Source organism: Cinclus cinclus, chromosome 1, assembly GCF_963662255.1.
Source record: "Cinclus cinclus chromosome 1, bCinCin1.1, whole genome shotgun sequence".
Lineage (NCBI taxonomy): Eukaryota > Metazoa > Chordata > Aves > Passeriformes > Cinclidae > Cinclus > Cinclus cinclus.
This window is the reverse complement of record NC_085046.1, coordinates 42150750-42171178: the sequence shown is the minus strand read 5'-3', so window position 1 is coordinate 42171178 and position 20429 is coordinate 42150750. Positions and strand designations below refer to the sequence as shown.

Genomic DNA, 20429 nt, shown 5'->3' with positions numbered 1-20429 from the left:
AGCCCCGGAGAAGGTTCCCGGAAGGGAAAGTCAAGAATTTCCGGGAGGACGCCGGGCGGCAGCGCACGGACGAGAGGGAAGAGAGCGGACGGGCCGGGAGCGGGGCCATGAACGGCTCGGCGAACTCGTTGCTGGACAAGGAGGAGCACCCGCTGCAGCTGGGCGAGAGCTTCGAGCGGCGGCCCAAGGCCTCCTTCCACACCATCCGCTGTGAGCGCCTCCCCCGCGGCCGCCCCTTCCTCCCCGCTCACGTCCCGTCTCCCGGCGGCGCTGCTCCTTCTGCCGCGCCCGCCCCGCTGCGCTCCTCGCCCCCTTCGCTCCGCCGTCGCTGGGGGGGCTTCGTCCCCGCTCAGCGCCCTTCTTACCCGTCTCCCTCCTTCCCTCTTATCCCCTTCAGCACCCTGCTCCCTCCCGTTCCCTGCTGCCCCTCCAGCACCCGTCTCCCCCCTTTCCGCTCCCTCGGCGCCCGTCTTTCCACGAGTGTTTTCCCCACAGAGGGGTCCAGCCCGGGAAGAAGGGGAAGGTGGATGCCGGCAGGGAGGAGGTTTGAGCGAGGCAGGCCAAGGCGAAGGAACAGCTTTAGAAAGTTTGTCGTTAATCGCTTGGAAGCATAAAGAGTTCCCCCCGTGAGGGGGTGGCTTTGCCATTTTGTTTTATTCCCTCTGTGGCAGCTAACTGCGTGACAGGTCCCGCCGCAGGCCCGGCCTGGAGCGGCAGCGGGAGCAGCCGGAGTTTGTTTAGCTGGGTGTTTTCCTGATGAAGCAATGTGTAGCCCAGCAGACCTGTCCCTGGCAGTCCCGACTCCAGCCGGCTGTAATAAATCTCTCTCCCAGGAATGCAAGCAGAAGGGACTCGGACACATACAGTAATGCCTAATAAATGCAAGATAAATCCTGAGGTAGATTGTTTTGAAGAGGAACTTAGTGTATTCCCGTACTTGAATTCTGTGGGCAAGAAATCTGAGCAGAATCTGAGTCCAGGTTTTTTTACTAAAATGACTGGTAAACCATCAAGAATAAATGTAAAGAATACAAAACTTATAATTCAGTAGTTTTCTGTGAAAGTGGGGAATTTATACAGACAACAGTAGGATATTTTGGTTTATGATGCACAGATACAGGCCTGGTCTCATTGCCCATATTCATACACCACAAATAGTAGTTTCAGTGATACTGGTCACCCAAATGCCTGATTCTGTGTGAATTAAACCCAAGCTGTAGCCAGGTGGAAATATACTGGATTTCTAGACTGGAAAGTGCTTCAGTAACTGTTTTCCTAAGGGATTGTAGAGCCAAAGCTCTTCAGACTGCAACTGGAAGAATGCAGTTTTATTTCAGAAAATCTTTCTGAATACTTTGTTTTCTGTCTGTGACTTTCAAATGAGATTTCTTTGTTGCCTTGTTGGGGTTTTTTTCCCCCTATCTGTTGTTTTGGAATGATTTATCTGGGATCCAAACATTATATTATTTCTATAATCCTCTTCACACAAACTACAATGGGAGGATTTTGTAGGCTACATTTGTTTCGACCTTCTTAAAATACTTCATTTGTTTACGTAATGTTTTTGAAATACTGAGAAACTGGATTATCCTTGGAAAACACATCTTAAAAAAGGTTTGATTTTTGGGAAAAATGCCGTGGGTCTGTTTGGAGGGAAGTATGTGCTCCTTATCTACATGAAGAGTAGCCAAGCACGTGCTAACAAAATGAAAACAATTAACTGAGTGTTTGTTTTGAGTAGCTATATATTGGTATACCTGAGAAAGAAGTCTGATAGTGATATTGCTTTTAAGTTAGTGGCTGTGCAGTTGAAACACTTGATCCCTTTTTGGCAAAGACACTAGCTCTTGTACAGCTGGTTTATTTTATTTAGCAAGCTTGCACATAAAGTAGGTGGGAAACAATAGCTAGAAACAGATTGCTCAGATGAAATTGAAGGCTATGATTTGATCTGGCAGTTAAGGCATGAGGATTAAGTCAAGTGTGTCTGATTCTGCTTGTTGTGCTGTCAAAGTAAAACTCAATAAAACATTAACATCCTCTTAATGAGAATTTGTTACAAGCCAGGGTTTGAGGTTTTTTTCCTGCAAATGTGTTTTTCATAGTGGAATTGTATTTTAAATTTGTTCTGAGGTATTAGTTTCATAACTAATGCTGTAATTAAAAGCCGTGAATATAATTGCACCTCTTTAGATGCAGGGATGCTGGAATTGAATGCAGGCTTTTAAAAACAAACACAAAGCTAACTAGCCTATATCTGTGTGATGTTTTTTCACTTTTGTCTAAATCCTCTCTCAAGATATTAGAGGTTCTGATGGGTTTTTTCCTGTGTTTTTGTGGCTCACCAGCCCAACAGAATAGTGAGGGGAAAATACTTTTAACTTAAAATGTTCTCAAATGAATGCATTAAACAGAAGTGCCTTGGTTGGGAGACAAAGCGTTCTGTGCAGCTGAACAAAAGTACCTAAAACAAGTGTTAATTTAAAGCCAGTACAGTGCCTCCCTTTATCGATGCGTTCAGTCCACCGTGGCTTTGCACCAGCATGGAGACTGCTGAAGATCAGATCAGCACCTCTTTATTTCCTCATGAGTGTGAGCTGAGATCTCCTCCACCCATGTGGAGCTTTTAGCACTATTGTGGAGGCAAGATGGCTGTTAAAGAGCCTGAAATATCAGTAAGACTAAATGAGTGGGTGTCATTAAATTAGCGTTTGTCACAGAGTCCTCAGGTTTGGAATTGGCAAGAGCTAAGCAGAGCCTAGGGTTTAGGAAGTTGTTATTCTCTTGAGTTTGATTGGTACAGTTTTACACTTTCCTCTAAAACCAGTAAAACCACTCAAGTGCCACTCAAAGCCTGGGGTTTGGAGAAGTCTTGCTTTTGGTGTTCACACACAAGATCTAGATATCCATTTATTTCCATATTAAAAAGGAAGTTCAGAATATGGTACCACCACATGACTGGGTTGCTACTTATAGACAGAATGTACTGGCTTGTTATTCCACCCCTGCTGTGCACACTAGTGTATGTTTTATCATTCCCTACAATCACAGTAGATTTATGGTGGCTCTTTGCAGGGCACATTGATGCTTCTGGAGAATAACAAATGTAATCACAATTGTTTTTCTCTTTAGATGATTTTAAACCAGCATCGATTGATACGTCTTGTGAGGGGGACCTCCAAGTGGGTAAAGGAGATGATGTTACCATCACTTTGCCACATATTCCAGTAAGTCTGTTATACATGTGCCTTTGTTTACTCGCCAACAAATTTGCAGTGTTGTTACAGTCTAATGGAAATGTTGTTTTCACTTTCTTTATTAACACTGTGGGTTCAATATTTAAGCAGCCAGACTTGTAGTTTGTTACCTTAGGAAAGGACTGTACAGTTGGATCTTTGTAAAGGGCTGTACTTGTAAGGTTGCCAAATTGTTTTTTCAGTCTTGATTCCTTCCTTCCTACTCTTCCTTGAAAGACAAGGAGACTTTTGCTATTAGCTGAAGCTGTACACCTGGTTCCCATCCATTTTTAGTGCTATGGCTTGCTGAAGAAAGGCAGTGTAACTCAGTCTTCAGTCAAGGTTGGATGCCCAGAACCCACAGGCAGCCCTGTAAGCACATTCCTGCCATTACTCAAGCATGTACAGATAGGGCATAGAGGGTTCCCTGCCTTTAGCGTTATCTGTGGAAGCAAGGGGGCAGTCCTGGTGAGTAGCCATGAAGTAGTTTCCCATCCACTTCCTTCCCTAATGATGCCATAAAAATGTACTGTGTGAGGATGATGGTCAAACAGCAATAAAACAAGTAATCAATCTGTTTATGGGTGCAGCTGGTTTGTAATTGAAGATGCAGTGGTTTCCTTACCAAAACAAAAGAAAATACTCGTGCTGAAACCGGATTTGTTTATTAGCTGAAGTTAATGCAATCGAGCCAGTAAACCTGAATTCACAGACATCAGTGGGTCTGGTAGCTGCAGGGGGGCACCAGTCAGTTTGGAAGCTGTGTGTCAGATTCTTTTGGTATTGTTCATCCCAGCACACCCGTGGTTTTAATTGGTAGGTGATGGTACAGAGAATTCTCACTGAATGAAGCTGTAGCCTGCTTCACCCTGCTCCTGTTCTTTATATGGCTTTGGTCACCTTCAGTGCTGTAGGAGGTCACATACTGGTTTTTGTCTGTAGAAATGATGAGCATGGTAGTGCTATTGGAGAGGAGGTAACAGCACACACAACTAACAGCAGCATTCATCTTGGATTAGTTGGAAACTTTTTTTTTTTTTTGAGCAGCATCACTTGTATTGTTCCTTTCAAATCTCTGTACTGAGGAGCTTAATTTGATTCTCTTCCCCTCAGTATGAACAGCCTTGAGCTTATGGTATGCTCCAAAGGCTAAGGCAGCCAAGCCACTCTGTCTGTGTTGTTCCAGAGCAGTGCTGCTTGTGTTCTGGACAGAGCTGGAAAACACCTGGCGTACTGGAAAAGAATGAGAGGTTTTGAGGTCATTCCATCCTGACAAGTTTCACTGAGTTTCTTGGATGCTGCTTTGCTTCCCAGTTGTTCAGCAATTGGATAGGATTTAAATTCTGAGTTGAGGTTTTCTTTTTGAAATTGCCTAATCCCTGAGAATATCTCTGATAATTTGTTGGTGGAAATATTTTGCATCTTGGATAAATTGAAGTACTATTTCCACATGTAGATTTAGTGACTTTAATACTTGAAAAACAATCTGGTTTGGGAAAAGAAATTTTCTGTTTGTTAGAGTACTACAGAAGAAGATCATAAAATATCATGAGTTGGAAGAGTGCCCACAAGGATCATCCAAGTCCAGCTCCTAAGCCTGCACAGAACAATCCCAAGAATTATACCGTGTGCCTGAGAGCATTGTCCAAGCTCTTCTTGCACTCTTGTCAGGCAAAAAACCCTCACAGATGAAAACAATTCTTTCCTGTAATCAGTAAAATCTGTAACTCATTTAGGCACTAACATAAACCTTAAATATTTAGTTTTGAGTAGAAGGGTGGGACTTAATTTGCTTAAGCACTTACATTTCTACTTATTGTTTAGCCAAAATCACAGTCTTTGCTGTGTTAGGAGACTTCTGGGTAGCAGAATGGTAGCCAACAAACTTTGATCAATTTTCAGTGCATTTGTGCATTATACGTTTCCTGGCTTAGTTGTCAACAGCAAGCAGGATTTGACTTTCAACTTTCTTTTTACTCTCTAAAACGCTGCTTTCCTCTCTTAAATGTAGCAATGATAAAAATGTAACATGCCTTTGAAGACCAGACTTTATCTTGAGACATCCTTTCTGAATCGTATTTCTGAATCTCTCTTGCTGTGTCTTTGTTAGGAACTCAAATTTTTCACATTTGCTGTTCAGAATCCATTTTAAATTCAAATATATTCTATTAGCAACATGGAGAATAGGAATTGCTTTCAGAGTAGTTGAAATGTGATTGTTCATTTTTGCTGCTCAGAATAAAATCTAGGAGAGTGCAGGGGTTTTTCTTTTGTTCCCTGATTTCGGTTGCTTTCCTACAGTATGTGCAAAGGTGCATTTAAATAAGCATTTATTTAAAAAAATATATTTTATACTGTATCTATACATTACAGAGGAGCCTGAGAATGTTTCATAGATGGGAACATAACCCCTTGAGTAACAAGGTGTGTATCCATGCTGTTACATGGTGATAGACCATGGATTCAGCTAGCTGTAACCTCAAAAGCAGGTCTATGAGCCAGCCTGTGCATGGATACAGTACAGCTGAGCATAATCTCAGCATTACCAGTTAACCAGTGTGCACCACCACATGATTTTGTTGCCTTTATTACTTTTTAGTCTAAGCCTTTAGACTTTCATGGCTCTGTGCAGCATTGTGTGATTTGGGGACTTTCTGGATGGCATCAAAATACCCCATTTGCCTTTGAGAAGACATCCCAGTATAACTGCATGGGCATATGCATGTTAATCTGACTTTGAAGAAGGCAGCTGTTCTTACACAGTTTGTAAGTGACAGTTGCTTGTAATCCACTGTGAAAATACTGCTATATATATTTATGTAAAATATATGATGCAGTTTAAATTATTTTTCAATTGATCACATATTTTCTTGGGCAATAGTTCCGCTACACAAATAATTAGAACTTTGTTTCTTATCCAAACCCATGATTTCCAGGGTAGAAACATCAAGAAGATTTCTAATACTTGTCAGGGACAGCTATGCAAATTCAGTTACACTGCCATTTTGGGAATGAGAACTGTAAATAAAGGCAGCCATGGAGAAGATATTATGTCACTGCAGAGACACTTAAAATGATGAAAGGCATAATATTGCTATGAGGAAATGTCTGATCTACTGCACATTTTCTCTGTATTTTTCTCTTCATGAATGAATATTTTCTGTAGGAGCTAAACAGTAAGTGCTTAGCCTCTTTTTTCAGAACAGTACATATATTCTTTTCTCTCAGTATTCATTAATTTTTGGACAGGGTAATATAACCAAACAAATATGTGCTCTCTCTCTGTACCAGGGTTCAACTCCACCAATGACTGTCTTTAAAGGAAATAAAAGGCCATATCAGAAGGACTGTGTGCTTATTATCAATCATGACACTGGGGAATATGTGCTGGAAAAACTTAGTAGCAGCATTCAAGTCAAGAAAACAAGGTAAAGCTGTGGACAGGGTTCTTGATAAGATTAATTGTTGCTGAAGTTTCTTACTGAGTTTTGAAACAGAAGTCTCTTATTTTGTAGTGACATTTAATTACTAAGCCTTAGCTTTACATGGCCAGTTATCATGCCTAAAAATGCAAATAGGAGTGTGAATCCAAGAGTAAAGAATTTGTAAATTCTCTACTGCTGAAGTGACATAATTATAGTTTGCAGTGTAACACCTGTGATGATTTGAGGCTTTAGAAGCTGGCTGAAGGATGGGATGTGTTTCAGGAATCTCTAGTTAGCCAAAAAAAACCCCATTAAAATATTAGACTGCCAAAAGGATGATTAGACTTTCTAGGTTTGTTCCCTACAGCTTCCTGTGGGAGTCATGATGTTTCAGTAACGTAATCTTAGGGAACAAGAAACACTCAATCCCATATTGGATAAGCAATATATTAAGTAGAACACAAGTACAAAGCCTCCAGCTGGTGAAGGCAGGCAGAACTGTAGAAATAATGGTTATGGTGTTTTACCCTGAAGAATTGATGAAGCCGGGAATCCTTTCTGACCCAATACTCTTACTTTGCTGCACAAATGCTACAAAGCTGGAATTTTTTTTGCAGTCCTACTGCTCTGCAAGTGCTTGAAGTGTCTGGATCTTTCAGCATTGCTGAACCACAGGTTGAAATCTAAAGAGAAAACAGTCATTCAAATGTCTTGTGAAGAAGAAACTCTTTAAGTTTAGTAGTTTTACATTAAAAAACACTTTATTGCAGTATAGAACCCTTAGCTGCTAAAACTACTAGAAGTGTGGGTTGCAGCTCATCAGTAGTTGGCTGGATGCTTGCCAAGAGCACCTTGAGTTCAAGGTTAATGGACTGTAACACTCCTCTGAGTCAGTCATGTGAAAACTCATCCATGTAGCATTCATCTTGTCCAGTAGATATAAGCACATCAGAGATGAGATTTTAATTCCCAATTTCAGTTCTGCTGGACTTCATCCGGGTGAAGCTGAAGTCAGAAGGGAGCAAGTAAGTGCAGGACGGCCCGAGTTCAGCGAGATGTTTGGTTACACTGAGTTCTGAGTCTGGTGGGGGAAAAAATACTTCAATTTTTCTCAGGCAGAGGGAGAGTAATAAAAACTTTGGGGAATCCCTGTTTTCATCAATAGTGCTTTGCAAAGTAACTGATTTTCTAGATCAGAAGTGCCTTTTATTTTCCATGGCTACTCTGATCTTTAACGACCTGTTGACACTCTGTGGGAGCAGGGCTTTTAGTGTTAACACCTTGCATTCATGGGGGAGTGAGTGAATTTACTCCACATAAAACCATCTGTAATTCCAAGAGCATAATTAATACTGGAAATCTTTGGCTTTTCCTTCCACTTGATACAGTGAGTATCTTCCCAACTCCTTGCTTTTGCTTCAGATAGACTAAGCTGCATTAATGTGATATCCAACAGCTGCATGTCACTGATGAATGAAGAGGGGGTTCTGAAGAGGCTGAATCTAGAGTTCACTGAGGCACAGAGATAGCCCAAGATAGCACAGATGTACAGCTCTGGTACTACGGGTAGTTTAGGTGAATTCCCAGGAAGTTTGACATGGGGTAGTTTAACTTACCTCATAGTGGGGTTCGTTTCCAGACACAAAGTGTAACACTGCTGAGCTGGGACCCTCCTAGAACAGAAAATGAGCTCTAATACCATAAGCTGCTTCTGTGGTGCCCTGCATAAAGCCATAACCCAAAAGCTTTGGTGTTATGCAATAAATACACCACACCCTTTAACCTTATTATGGTGTACCATAAAGGAACCTGTTTTGGGTTTGTGCTTGGTTTTTTGGGTTTCTTTTACTGCCAAGGGTACTGACTGTTCTCAGTTGCATCAGTAGTTCTGTAAAAGGCAGAAATACCTGTTTTGAATTGAACAGGTTGGTACAGTGTTATTCTGGAGACTATTTTACACTAAGGAAACAGCTTAAACTGTTCTGAAGGGCTAACAGCATATAGTTAAAAACCAGGAATTAAATGCTTGTATGCTGTATTTAGCAGTAAGAATGATTACTCTAGTCAAGTTGACCTCTAAGAGAGTTCAGTTTGAGATGATTTATTTGCAAGTGAGAAAATTGTTTCTTCTGCTGTGATTGTTTGAAGCAGGATTTTGTTGTGTATGGATTTGTAGTTACTTTAAATTACTATGATTGATTATTCTTTTTTTAAAATACAAATACTAATTGCTAAATTAAAGCCTTCATTGTTGTTCAAGTAGAGAATTTGATATCACTGAACCACATCTGGATTTGAAAATGCATTTTGTAAGGGTGTTGCAGTGTAGTTGAATATGTTTCTTTGTTATTAAAAATAAGTGTTGCATACAGAAAGCTGTAATTCACTCTTCATCTTTGTAAAACAAAGCAGGGATCTGTACAAAGGGAAGTCACAGATGATGTGTTAGCACAAGGATATTGAAAAAGCTGGACATAGTTGCACAGTACCACTGAATGTGTCTGGTTGTCTCTTCAGAGCAGAGGGCAGCAGTAAGATCCAAGCACGGATAGAGCAACAATCTGCCCGAGCATCTCAGCCTCCTTCACAGTTCAGAGCCCCAACCAAGCCAGCAGCTGGACCTAAAACTTCTCCTTTGAAGGATAATCCTTCACCAGAGCCTCAGCTGGATGATATTAAGAGAGGTAAAGAAGGGTTTGTAGTTTCTTAAGTCTTGGTTGATTTTGTCTTTCTTCTTTATAATGAAAATTATGGCTGTGCAATTTCTACAAACATTCAGGGATTAAAATATGGTACTTGACAGCTGTGTTGTCTTCTTTATATCTTGTTTCTTTATTCATCTTAGTGATTATTTATTCTCTTCTACTAGAATAAGATGCTTATACTGTCGTCTTCTCTGGCATGAGGATATTTCGTCTTTCTGGATAATTTTCTCTCTTCCAAACTATTTCTCTGTTGTGAAAAGAAGAAAAAAAATCTAGTGTGAATTCAGAAACCTGTAGCTCAGTGCTGGACCAATTTCACAGGTGTCTTAGGCCATCACAATAGCAATAAGAAAGCCTGATGGTCCAAGGTCTCATTATGCAGTCAAGTCACTTGGAGAAAGTTACCCTGCACTGAGTAAGGTTAGTGAGATGGAAGGGCTAGGCAGCTGTCTTCCCAGCTCAAGACAAACTTGCACCATGCCAAGCAGTGCCAGTAGGGGAGGAATGAGAGAGTGAACAAACCTGCAGCTTACCTTCTTCTACAGCCACTCCTTTGCAGCTTTGACACACCTGCCATATGGCTGCTAAACTTCTATTTTAAAAGCACCTTAAAGAAATGATTGGCTCAATTCATTCTTCTGCTCAAGCAGTGCTTTGTGTTAGTGTTCTGCTCTGGGTAGGATGCACTTTCTTTGCCCATGCCCTTCTTTTTCTACTGATGTGATACCTGTTTTTGTTGTGGGATAATACAGTCAGGATAAGGAAGACTTTAAATTTTTCTTTAGTTCTTCTCTGGCACCAGCACCAGACACAATTGTTTTATTTTAAGCTTATTCTTTCTGTCTGTTTTTTATTTCTGGGTTTCTTTCTCTTTTTTTCTCTGTCCCATATAGCTATTTTTGTCTGTGGACTTAGCCTATGTTAATTGCCCAGATGAAGTTAATTACTCAGCAGGGTATTTTTTTAGTTTGTGGTAATCACTAGGTGACATTTTTGCTGCTAAGTTGTGTGTTTGCATAGGTGCTGACTGGTCTCACTTTTCTGCAGCAGTAGTGTTTTCAATACTTGGATGCTGGTCAACAGCTAGAATCAATGTCTGAGAGATCCTGTTAGCTACAGTTCCCTTAGCTGCATTGTTATATTTATTTTCTGTATAATAGGTGATATATCAATTTTTTAATTGAATCACTTGTGGATTTTAAATGTGTTTTCCTGTAGGGTGTAATAAGTTACTTAACCACTGGAGCACTCTTTTGTATACATACAGCAATTTGTAAAGGCTGTATTACAGTGAAATAATTACATTTGTCTGGGGTGACACCTGTTCTAAAAGATCATTTTCTTATGGTCTAAAGTACGTCACATTGTTCAGAGCTTTTCTAATATTTTTTTGCCACCTGATAATCTTTTATATGAAAGTGCCTCCAAATAAATAACCTTGGGGTTTAGTTTCCAAAATCAAGGATTAGAGCACCTGACTTGTACTAAAAATAGGACTTCAATTTGGTGCTTTATAGGGAGAGTTGTACAAGGCCCCAGACGAGCCAAGAGCCTGGGCAGGGCTTCTTTTTGCTTACAGTCTGTAACTTTTTCCAGCATTGATGATCTAGAGTGTCAGCATTGCTAAGCCATTTATATCATAAGAACCTACCTTAAAAAGGTAGAATAAAAATGGCACCATTCCACAATAAAATGTACACAATGACCTGTAAAAGCTGTAAGGTAGTCTGCAATCCTGTTATCTTCCCTTAATGAGTGTTTTTATGATCACAGACTTGTAAGTTCTGAAGAGCCTGTGTTCTTTCCATTCAAGTAGTAGCTTTCGTTTTGGTTTAGATACTTCCTCTATACAAAACAAAGATAAACAGAAAGTTGAAATTCTGTGGGTTTTGTTTAATGAACACAGCACAGAGTTTAAAATTCCCAGAGGAGGTGCTTGAAAGATCTCTGGCACTTTGACACTGTCTTGCTTCCAGTATGCCCTACTTAAGGGTGTGGTAAGACACACAGCCCTCATGATGTTTCACGCTTGTTTTAAGGTAACCTCACTGCAGGTTTCTGCTTTCCCTGGTACCCTCAGCTGTGTATTTCCACTGCTCCCTTACAGATGAGCTGGAAATGAACTTATAGGTAGGTCAGTTCTATCCCATTACAGCAGTCCAAAAAACAGTATCTGAGGACAGGATCATAGCATCTGGGAGTTGATCCAGTCCCTTCCTTCATGGGCGAGGCTTTTGGGAGGCTGTGCCAAGGGTTTTGCACAAGTGGAGTTCTTTTCTCTTCAAGCTTCTATATTATCTCGTGCCTGAAGGGAGCAAAGGAGAGGGTAGGAGCTTGTTCTTTTGAACACTCAGCTACATCTGATGATGTCTCATGAAGCTGTGGACATTTGCACACATATACCACAATACAGCCATTTATTTGCACAAAATAATTTACGTTTATCAGACATATTTGATCACAACATAAATGTTTTAACAGCATTGACATAATTACAGCGTGCAACATATTGATCTACGTCAATAATATTGAAAAATTACTGCATGCAACATATTGATATATGTCAATAATGTTGACATAATTACAGCATTTGAGAAAAAATCCACAGAGATATGTTTCAGGTTTGAAGACTCGGTGCTTAAAAAATCTGAGCAGATTTTATTTGCCTGGAATTTAGCTGTGGTGTGTGAGGATTATTCCATAGCATTCTGTTTGTCTTTGAGGAACACCTCAATCAAATTTTCTGTACATCAGTATAAAATACTACCTCTTTCAGCTGCGATCCCCACATGCTTAGGGTGCCAGTATCAAGTTGATTTCTCCACCTTGCATTCTGTTACTTACACTAAGTTACTAAGTGTTCTGCTAAAGGCATTCAAACTTAACCCTCCCTAAAGCTCGATGACATTTTTCTGGAAGTCTTTGGTATTCTTGCGGCTTAAGGTTAAGGCTTTAGTTAAAAAAATCTGCATAACCTTTTGGAATTGAGAGAAGAAGTAGGAACAGTTAAACACTGTTATGGTGTTTGATGCTGAATATGTACAGAAGACATATTAATAATCATATTCATATCCTGTTGAGAAAGGCTGTTCTGTTTGGATAATGATTTCTGACCTTGAAATTTTTTTTTTACTCTAAAACCTGTATTTCCTGCCCATGTAAAACAGTCATTTTGTCTTCTTGAAATAAATTTTACAGCTGTAACATGAAATGTAGAGAAGTTAAGGTTCCCAAAGCAGTGTCAGCCTTTTCAGATGATGTAGACTCAATTAAGGCAAGTGTTCGAAACTGTACTGTTTGGAAAGCTTTTTTAAAAGTAACTGCTGAACATCCTGCCTCTTGTCATCTTTTAAACTGCAAAGGCATGTCAACGTGAGGTGTTTGATCTTATGGCACAGAAAGATCTAGGAAAGGTCAAATTCTTTTGTTGTTCATCTTAGAATATATGTACACATACACAACTATTTTAATTGGAAGCACCATAAGGAAATGTTTAACCCACGTCTTCAGTACCTATAACTGTACTAAACGTAGCAGTCAAGTGGGAAAAAGCAAAATCAAACCATCGTAAAACAGCCATATTTTTCCTATAAGGCTTTGATGACATCATTGGCTTAGGCACTGACAGTGTGAGACAAGAGTGTTTTGAACAGAATTCCTTAGTGGTCCCGCTGAATTTCTCTTAGCAGACTTCTTGTGGTGCAGCAGCCACCAGAACATTAGTGAAAATGTGAAAATAATTGCTTTTCTCTCATCTGCTCAGATAAGATGTTTAGAATTCTGGGCTCAAAGAACAAGAGACAACAGAGATGTGAGGAGAAGCTGTCAGCCTGTGGGGCAAAAGTTGACTACAAGATAGGCTCTGACCAAGTTTCTCCCTGTCACCACTGTCATTGATAACAGCCTTAACTTCACAGTGCTTGCAACTTGTGATACTGGTTCTGTTTAGCTTTTTCTTGCATCTGTTCGGCATAGTAGGCTTTAGCACTTCTTCCAAGGCATTTTCTTGTTCCTTTCTCATAACCAAACCTCTTATATGGGCTCCTAGTTTTCTGCTTCCCCAGCAGAAACCTCCCATTCTTCGTTCTCACACTAATCTCCAATTCTGTTTAAAATTGGCCAGGCTAATACTCCTTTCCCATTGGTCAGACAGCATCACTTCCTTCAGTTACCTCCTCACCTACTGTATCGAATCCACACTTGTTGCTTAGGTTTGGGGTTTTTTTCCTAGTTCTTTTCCTAGTGTGTTTTTGTTGTAACTTTCCATCTCACCACCAGTGCCTAAGATCATGTCACCTTCTTCACTCTATTTTTCATGTGGGCTCTATGGTCTCAGTCTCTGTGCCAACATTTCTCCATTTTAGCCACAGATTCCAGCTCTGTAGGTATATGTATGTAATTCTCAGGCACTTGTCCTGTATTAGACTTGTCTGTTGTATCTTTTTGCAGTATGGACTGTGATAGGTGATTGTGCTTGCTGCAATCCAGGATATTCTAATAATGTATTATTATCACTATAATTTGCAACTCACAACTCCATCACTAGAAGAATGTAGAAATTTTACATCATCAAGATAGGTGAAAAAAAAGTTTAAACATGAGCATTTTAAAGAGGAAGTGCCTTTATTCCTGGTTACCTTTCCTTTAGCTTTCCCCACGTAATTTCTTAGGCTTAAAGACAGAGAACATTTATAATTTGAAAGCCTCGATATGGGTAGGCTGAGAACAGTGACTCACTGATGCTCATTTGTTTGAGTATCAGACTCCAGGCCTGAAATGTATTTTTAAAGCCTGCAAGACTGTGTTGAGAGGCAATAAGAGAGAAAGATACTACAGTACAAAGTACTAACTTCTGTTGGCCTGTTGAATCAATATTTGATTCTGTAGAATCATATTTTCTTTCTCTTCCAATGGTCTCTTATGTTAAGTCTTCAAGCTGAAAGAGTAGGTTTTACCTGGCATACTGGTAAGCTACAGAGAGCACAGATGGTATAGGCAGGGATTTAGATTTAGGAAATAAATTGGAGAAACAACACTGCTATCCTTAAATACCCAGCTGGAGTATAACTATAGCACTTGAAATTGAGCTCTAAACCTTGAAAGTGAAAAATAGTGATTTTAAATCTGGCGAAAGAAAACACAGTTTCTCAAAGTAATACATCCTGAGCTAGATGAATTCTCTCCAGCAAATATTGTGGAGGCTGAAAACTCAGCTGTTACTCTTTATTTTAGGCAACCCAAGGAAAAGTGAGTTTTGACGAAAGGGACTCTTGACACACATCTGACCTAACATGAATTACTGCTGGCATCACTTCCCCATTTGTTAGGTAGGGGTAGTAATACCTCATCTTTTCCTTCTTTCATTCTTGTCCCTTCAGTCTGTGAATTTCCAGGGCAAACACTGAATTCTAGCTATGTGGGTATAGAACTGCTAGCACAACAAAAGCCTAAATTTTGAGGAATTCACATCCCATTCTTAATAAATGTGTCGATGTTGTTCTGTCATGGAAACCTGCCAAGATGGGCTGAGTCATTAGATACTCAGCCTTGTGGGTGGATACAAAAGACTTATTCTCTACTAGTGTTTAGGCCACTTATAATTATGACAAATTTAACAATACTGTAAAATTTGGGGTGACATACTTAAATAGCTCTTTAGTAACCAGTCACTCAGCCAACACTAGCTGTTGCTGATGAGACTGTTGTGGTGCTGTCATGGTGTTCCAGTGTTTCTTTGCACTGGAAACCCTAAGTGGGCAGTGTCTTGAGTTGTATAACTCCCTAGTTTCAGAGTAGTTTCATTATGTCCTGGCTACTTATAAGCTCTATAGCAGGTTATGCTATTTTTGCCACTCCCCAGTATGTGAAAATTCTCAGCTATTCTCATCTGTCCTACTGCAAAGTTATTTGATGTCATCCATCTGCTTCTGAAGTTTGTTTACAAAGGGCTGTGTGACTGTGCTGAAGCAGTTTCACACATTATCTGAAGTCAAGGCAGTTTCTGTTGTGATCATTTGCCCATGCCCATGTACCCACCCCACCCCACCCCACCCCCCCCCCCACACCATGTTTTCCGAAAGTCCAAATGTCACCGCTAACAATTCAGGTTTAGATTTCTTTGATCAGCTAATATGCTTACTTTGTATGCAGACCATATAGCCTGTAAAAAATAATGAATCTGAAAATGCTTTCAGGAGTGTGAAGTATATGAAGAATAATTATGGAAGTGAAGGTTTTGTGATACTAGCCTATGTTGTTGTTTCTTTAAATTTAGCTACAGCAACAAGTAAAAAAGTTTTCAGAATATTTTGGTTTCCCTTCCTGCCTTGCTCTTTCATGTGAGATATTTTGGTGTGATAAACTATACTTGACAAAACTATTGCATTTGCACATTCTTTTCCAAAATTCCATGGGGCCCTGTTTATGGTATCAACCAGATTAATTACTTTCTATTTCAGAGCTGAGAGCAGAGGTTGAAATTATTGAGCAGATGAGCAGCAGCAGTGGAAGCAGCTCATCGGATTCAGAAAGCTCATCTGGGAGCGAAGATGAAAGCTCCAGCAGCGAGGGGGAAGAGCCAGCACATGTTTCCCCTTCCCAGCCACCACACCAGCAGTATAACAACAGGAATGCTGTTGCTAATGGCACCAGCAGGCCACAAGGAAGCAATCAGCTCATGAACACGCTCAGTAAGTAAATGCTTGTGTCTTACCACTGGTGAAAGCTGATTATGACCACTCATTTACTTAGCATGTTAGACTAACTTCATGAAATGCCTTTTGCTAAATAGTAGTTCCAGTTGGTTGCACTACCTGAAATACATGGGCAGGTTTTATGAACAGGGGGCTGAGACTTGTCTGAAGGTGTGGAGAGCCTGTGGGTATCAGTGCAGTGGCCCCCACTGGCCCTGTTGGGTCTTGATTCAGGCCTTCAAGTACCCACTGGTGTGAGAAGTTCTGGTGCACAGGAAGTTGGGAATTCTTTTCATGTGAGTACACAGATTAAATGGAAGTAGTGGGGTTGACACATGTCAGTTCAAGGTCTGTAAAGAACTGTGAATGGCACAAGGCTGTCCTGGGTTCCTAAGTGCAGTCTCTGTGGTCTTCAGCATTGCTTTGTCAGCATATTTATTGTGTTGGTCTCAGCAGTATTTTCACAAATAATACATTTTCAAGGGAAATTTAAATTAAAATTATGTTAAAATATTACAGCTATGGTGTTGCAAGCACTGAATCAGTACAAGCTCACTTCAACCTTTAAAAAGTGTCAGAAACATTTTTAAAGCATGGTTCTGTCTTATGAGACTCTCTCTGGGGTCATGGTGGGCATCTGTGTTGCTTTTCCTTACGCTACATTACGTATATTCTAACTCGGTGGAGTTAAAATACTGCATTTGCAATTACCATAAATCATTCTTAATTCCTCCTGAGGGATGTTTGCACACATCTCTTGGCACCCATTCACAGGAACTGGTGGAGTCTGAATACAGATATGTGTAGGGTTTCCTGTGTAGCTTTGAGAAGATAAGTATATTGTACAGACCACACCAAAAAGCCCTGCTGGAAAACGTAGAGGCCTGTCAGTCTTTCTGTCAGTAATGAAGGTCTAAGTGAAATCCAAAGTTCAAACAAGTCATTAGGACTGTGTCCATTTCCCTGTTTCTGGTTGTGAGCAGCCTCCTCCCTGCTTCTCCACAATACTGCATGGATTTAATGATCTGAAGCCTCTGCTGCAGGAGAATCTGGGAACTACTAGGATAGCTCCTCTCTTCATACAGTGCTTTTTGCCTTTGGGTTTAAAATACTTTTGCTGTGGGAAGAATCTCTCCTAACCCAAATTCTTGTCTCATAAAAGGGAAGAGGAGGTGAAGAAATCCAGGGCATAGCTGTTGCATAGATGCCCTGCAGCTGTTTTGAGGGGAGGATGTGGGAGAATGCTGGAAGAGTTAGGTTCAAGTATCAGAACACAAGCATGATTCTTGCCTGTTTTTGTCCCCTCCACCTCTCCAAATCACAAGCGCTCTGCAAAACAGGATCAGAGTCTGTGGGTTTGATCCATATCCTGGCCTTTCATCTGATCTCCACACTTTGGAAGGGAACCTTCATCATCACAGCACATGTCAACTTAGTTCAGCCTTGAGTTGTGATGTCTTTAACAGTCCTTTTGGTTTATTGACATGTGAAGGCCTTGCCTTGGCTACCCAAATGGCCTTAAACAAAACAAAACAAAAAGAAAATCTGTTTTTAAAGGGTAAAGAAAGCCAAAGAATTCCCCAGTGCCTTGTCCCAAAACCATATATGGCAGCTTGGGTGGGTGGAGGCTGTGGGATGCTTTCTGCAGCTGCTAGCATGGAGAGAGCTGTTGTCCCACCAGGGAGCAGCACCTTTGGTGGCTCTGGAGACAAGGTTCCTTGGTTTGGCCTGGATCCAGCTGTGTATTAACCCCATGCAGCTCTTAGTGTTCTTGGGCAATTTCATTAAATCACAGATGATATTTGCATTCATTTAATGTGTTATTCTTATTTAAATCTTCCAGTGTAAATGTGACTGTTCTTTGATTTGATTGCCATGAAATGTGAATTAACACCTACTCACTTGTTGTGTTTTGTTGGTTTTTGTTTTCTGTAGGAAATGACTTGCAGTTGAGTGAGTCTGGGAGTGACAGTGATGACTAGAGGCTGAGCTTTTGCTGTTTCTGTTACATATACATGAAGAACTAATTTACCTTGAAGTAATCCTATTGCTTATGAAGAGGAGCTGGCACAGAAATAGTTCCATGTGTGGAATTTTAATAGAAGAAATGCATAGCCCTACAAAATAGCAGATGTTGAGGACTGTTTTACTGTGTGAATTACATGTATATATTGTGTATATTCTTATTGTCTCAAAGCTTTGAATGAATATGTACAGTGGGTGAGCCAATGTATGTTCCTGTCCACCATCTGTAAGTTTAACATGTAACTATATGAGGTCATCTAAAAATTCCTTGTTTGTTGGAGATGTTCAGCGCATCATGACTTTGTCAGGGGACTTTTGTATATAGGGTGAACATGTGCCTACCATGAGTTTAAAAAAACATGCAGGAGCTAGTGCGTGCACTGAAGTGGGACTGCCGTAAATTAAGTTTAAATACTAAATTAATTTCTTTGCTTTGGGACTTTTCTAATGCCTTTTAATTGCTAATTATTGTTGATTTAATAGACTAACCTTTAAACAGTTGGAAAATTTGGAAAACAGGAGTGATTAAACCATGTTCATCACAAACCTTGCTGCATCAGTGCCTTATAAGCAGGTTTTAAAAATAGTGCTTCAATTTTTGCCACCTTCCCTATAGGGAGCAATACTGAAACCTCTTCAGACTGCTTCTGCAAACAAGAGCTGTGTGTCATATACAGCCAGCTGTGCTCTGAGGGCAGTGACTCTAGCAAGATAAAGGATACACATCAATCACCTAAACTCATCCAAGTAAGAATCAGATCAGCGTTCTCTTTAGAAACTGAAGGATCTCATTTAACTCAGACATTCAGACTTAGTCTTCAGAAATGCTTACAATCCCAACTACTAGTGACATGCAATGCAAAGTATTTGACTTAGTGAAATTCTAAGACTAGAGCCCTCTTTGCAGTTTCCTAGAGAATGCAAAGAGAAGAGGTGACTAAACAAGTAGCCATGAAACAGCAGGAGTCTCTCTCCCACCACAGTTGTCAAGGTGGACTTTAGTCCATATTGTTCATTGGATGGAATCTCTTTGTGCTTGGCAGGAATACACAGAACATGAAATATTTTCCTAGCATGAAACTCACCCCTGTTTAAAGGGGGTTTAAAGGGTGCTTAGTTGGATTATCATTAACTTTTTTGCTCACGTGGAAAATGAGTTCCATAGGCAGCCTCTTAGAGCTTGAACACCAGGGTGACTTTTTAAAATCAAAATTTTGCTGGCATAGGACGAGTTGCACCATAGTTGTGGTGTAATCCTGGGGAATGGGAAGCTGAATCAGATGCCTCTCCATTCTCAGGTGTCTGCTTTGCACTGTTCTCATCTGTTTGTGTTTTAACTCATTTGTTTACTGAGCTCTGTCCTTTTTTTTAACATGTTGAAGATCAAGGGGACATTTGAAGGGAGATTTTATTAAATGGTTTATTTTTTGCATTAGATACATATTTGGGCATATTTTTGCATTCTTGTACATACATTCAAATATACTTGGTTTTTTTAAAGTGTTTTGTGATGTAGGTATGTATTTTAATGGACAATTATGAAATATACTTGATGAAAAGCCACAATTGCTCTCCTTTTTTTTTTTTCCTTTTCTCTTTCCCTGTTCATTCTCTTAACATTAAAAATGGTCTCTTTTAGCAAGTTTGTACCAATTTGGGATTTCACACTTTGGTACAGGAGAGCTCCATGGTATGGTTTGCAGTCTAACAAATGTTAATGCTGCTTTTGAATGTCCCCCAGCTAAAGATCTGAATAAGCAGGGAGACATTTTTGTGATGCTATTTGCCATTACTGGAGCGAATGCCTGAGTTCTGTTGATATTATTTGCACCCAAGAGGAAAAGAAGCAGAATGCAGCATTTTCATTGCTTACCATCCACTGTCTTCTCATGTACTCTAAAATCCAGGACATGTAATAGGAAGTTTATTAATTATGTGTAAATAAAAGATACGAAACTTCAGAGGGTAAGATAGCACCAGGCTACATTGATTTGAATCGATGCTTTAATTGCTGATTAGATCAGCAGTTGGGAAACCTTCATTCAGATAATCGATTTCTGCCTTGTTTTTGTACTCTAGGCCACGTTTTCCTGCTCATGCCTCCCTGACAGATTTTTTTTCTCCCATCTCTGTTTGTTGGTAGCCTAATTAACATATTTTCACAACTGCACCACTTCTAAACTCCATTTGGCCATGCTTTGCATCCCCCTCAGATGCATCATATCAAAGCTGGCCTGTTGTTGATGAGCTGTTTATGTGCCCTTTTCCACACCCGGGTAAGTAACCACAGCCTGCTCGAGGGTGTGACCAGCCCCTCCCTCCCTGCCATTGTCCCAAGCGGCTCCT

General features: G+C 40.3%; 1 protein-coding gene across 1 annotated transcript; it reads left to right on the top strand.

The window, feature by feature from the left end:
- The first annotated feature begins 85 nt into the window (after positions 1 to 85).
- On the top strand, positions 86 to 20034 carry EAF1 (ELL associated factor 1). Its single transcript, XM_062496711.1, has 6 exons — positions 86 to 210; positions 3133 to 3227; positions 6528 to 6664; positions 9179 to 9345; positions 15825 to 16055; positions 17994 to 20034. Exons 1-6 carry the CDS (start codon positions 108 to 110, stop codon positions 18038 to 18040), a joined length of 780 nt encoding a protein of 259 aa, XP_062352695.1. The 5' UTR covers positions 86 to 107; the 3' UTR covers positions 18041 to 20034.
- Positions 20035 to 20429: the final 395 nt, after the last annotated feature.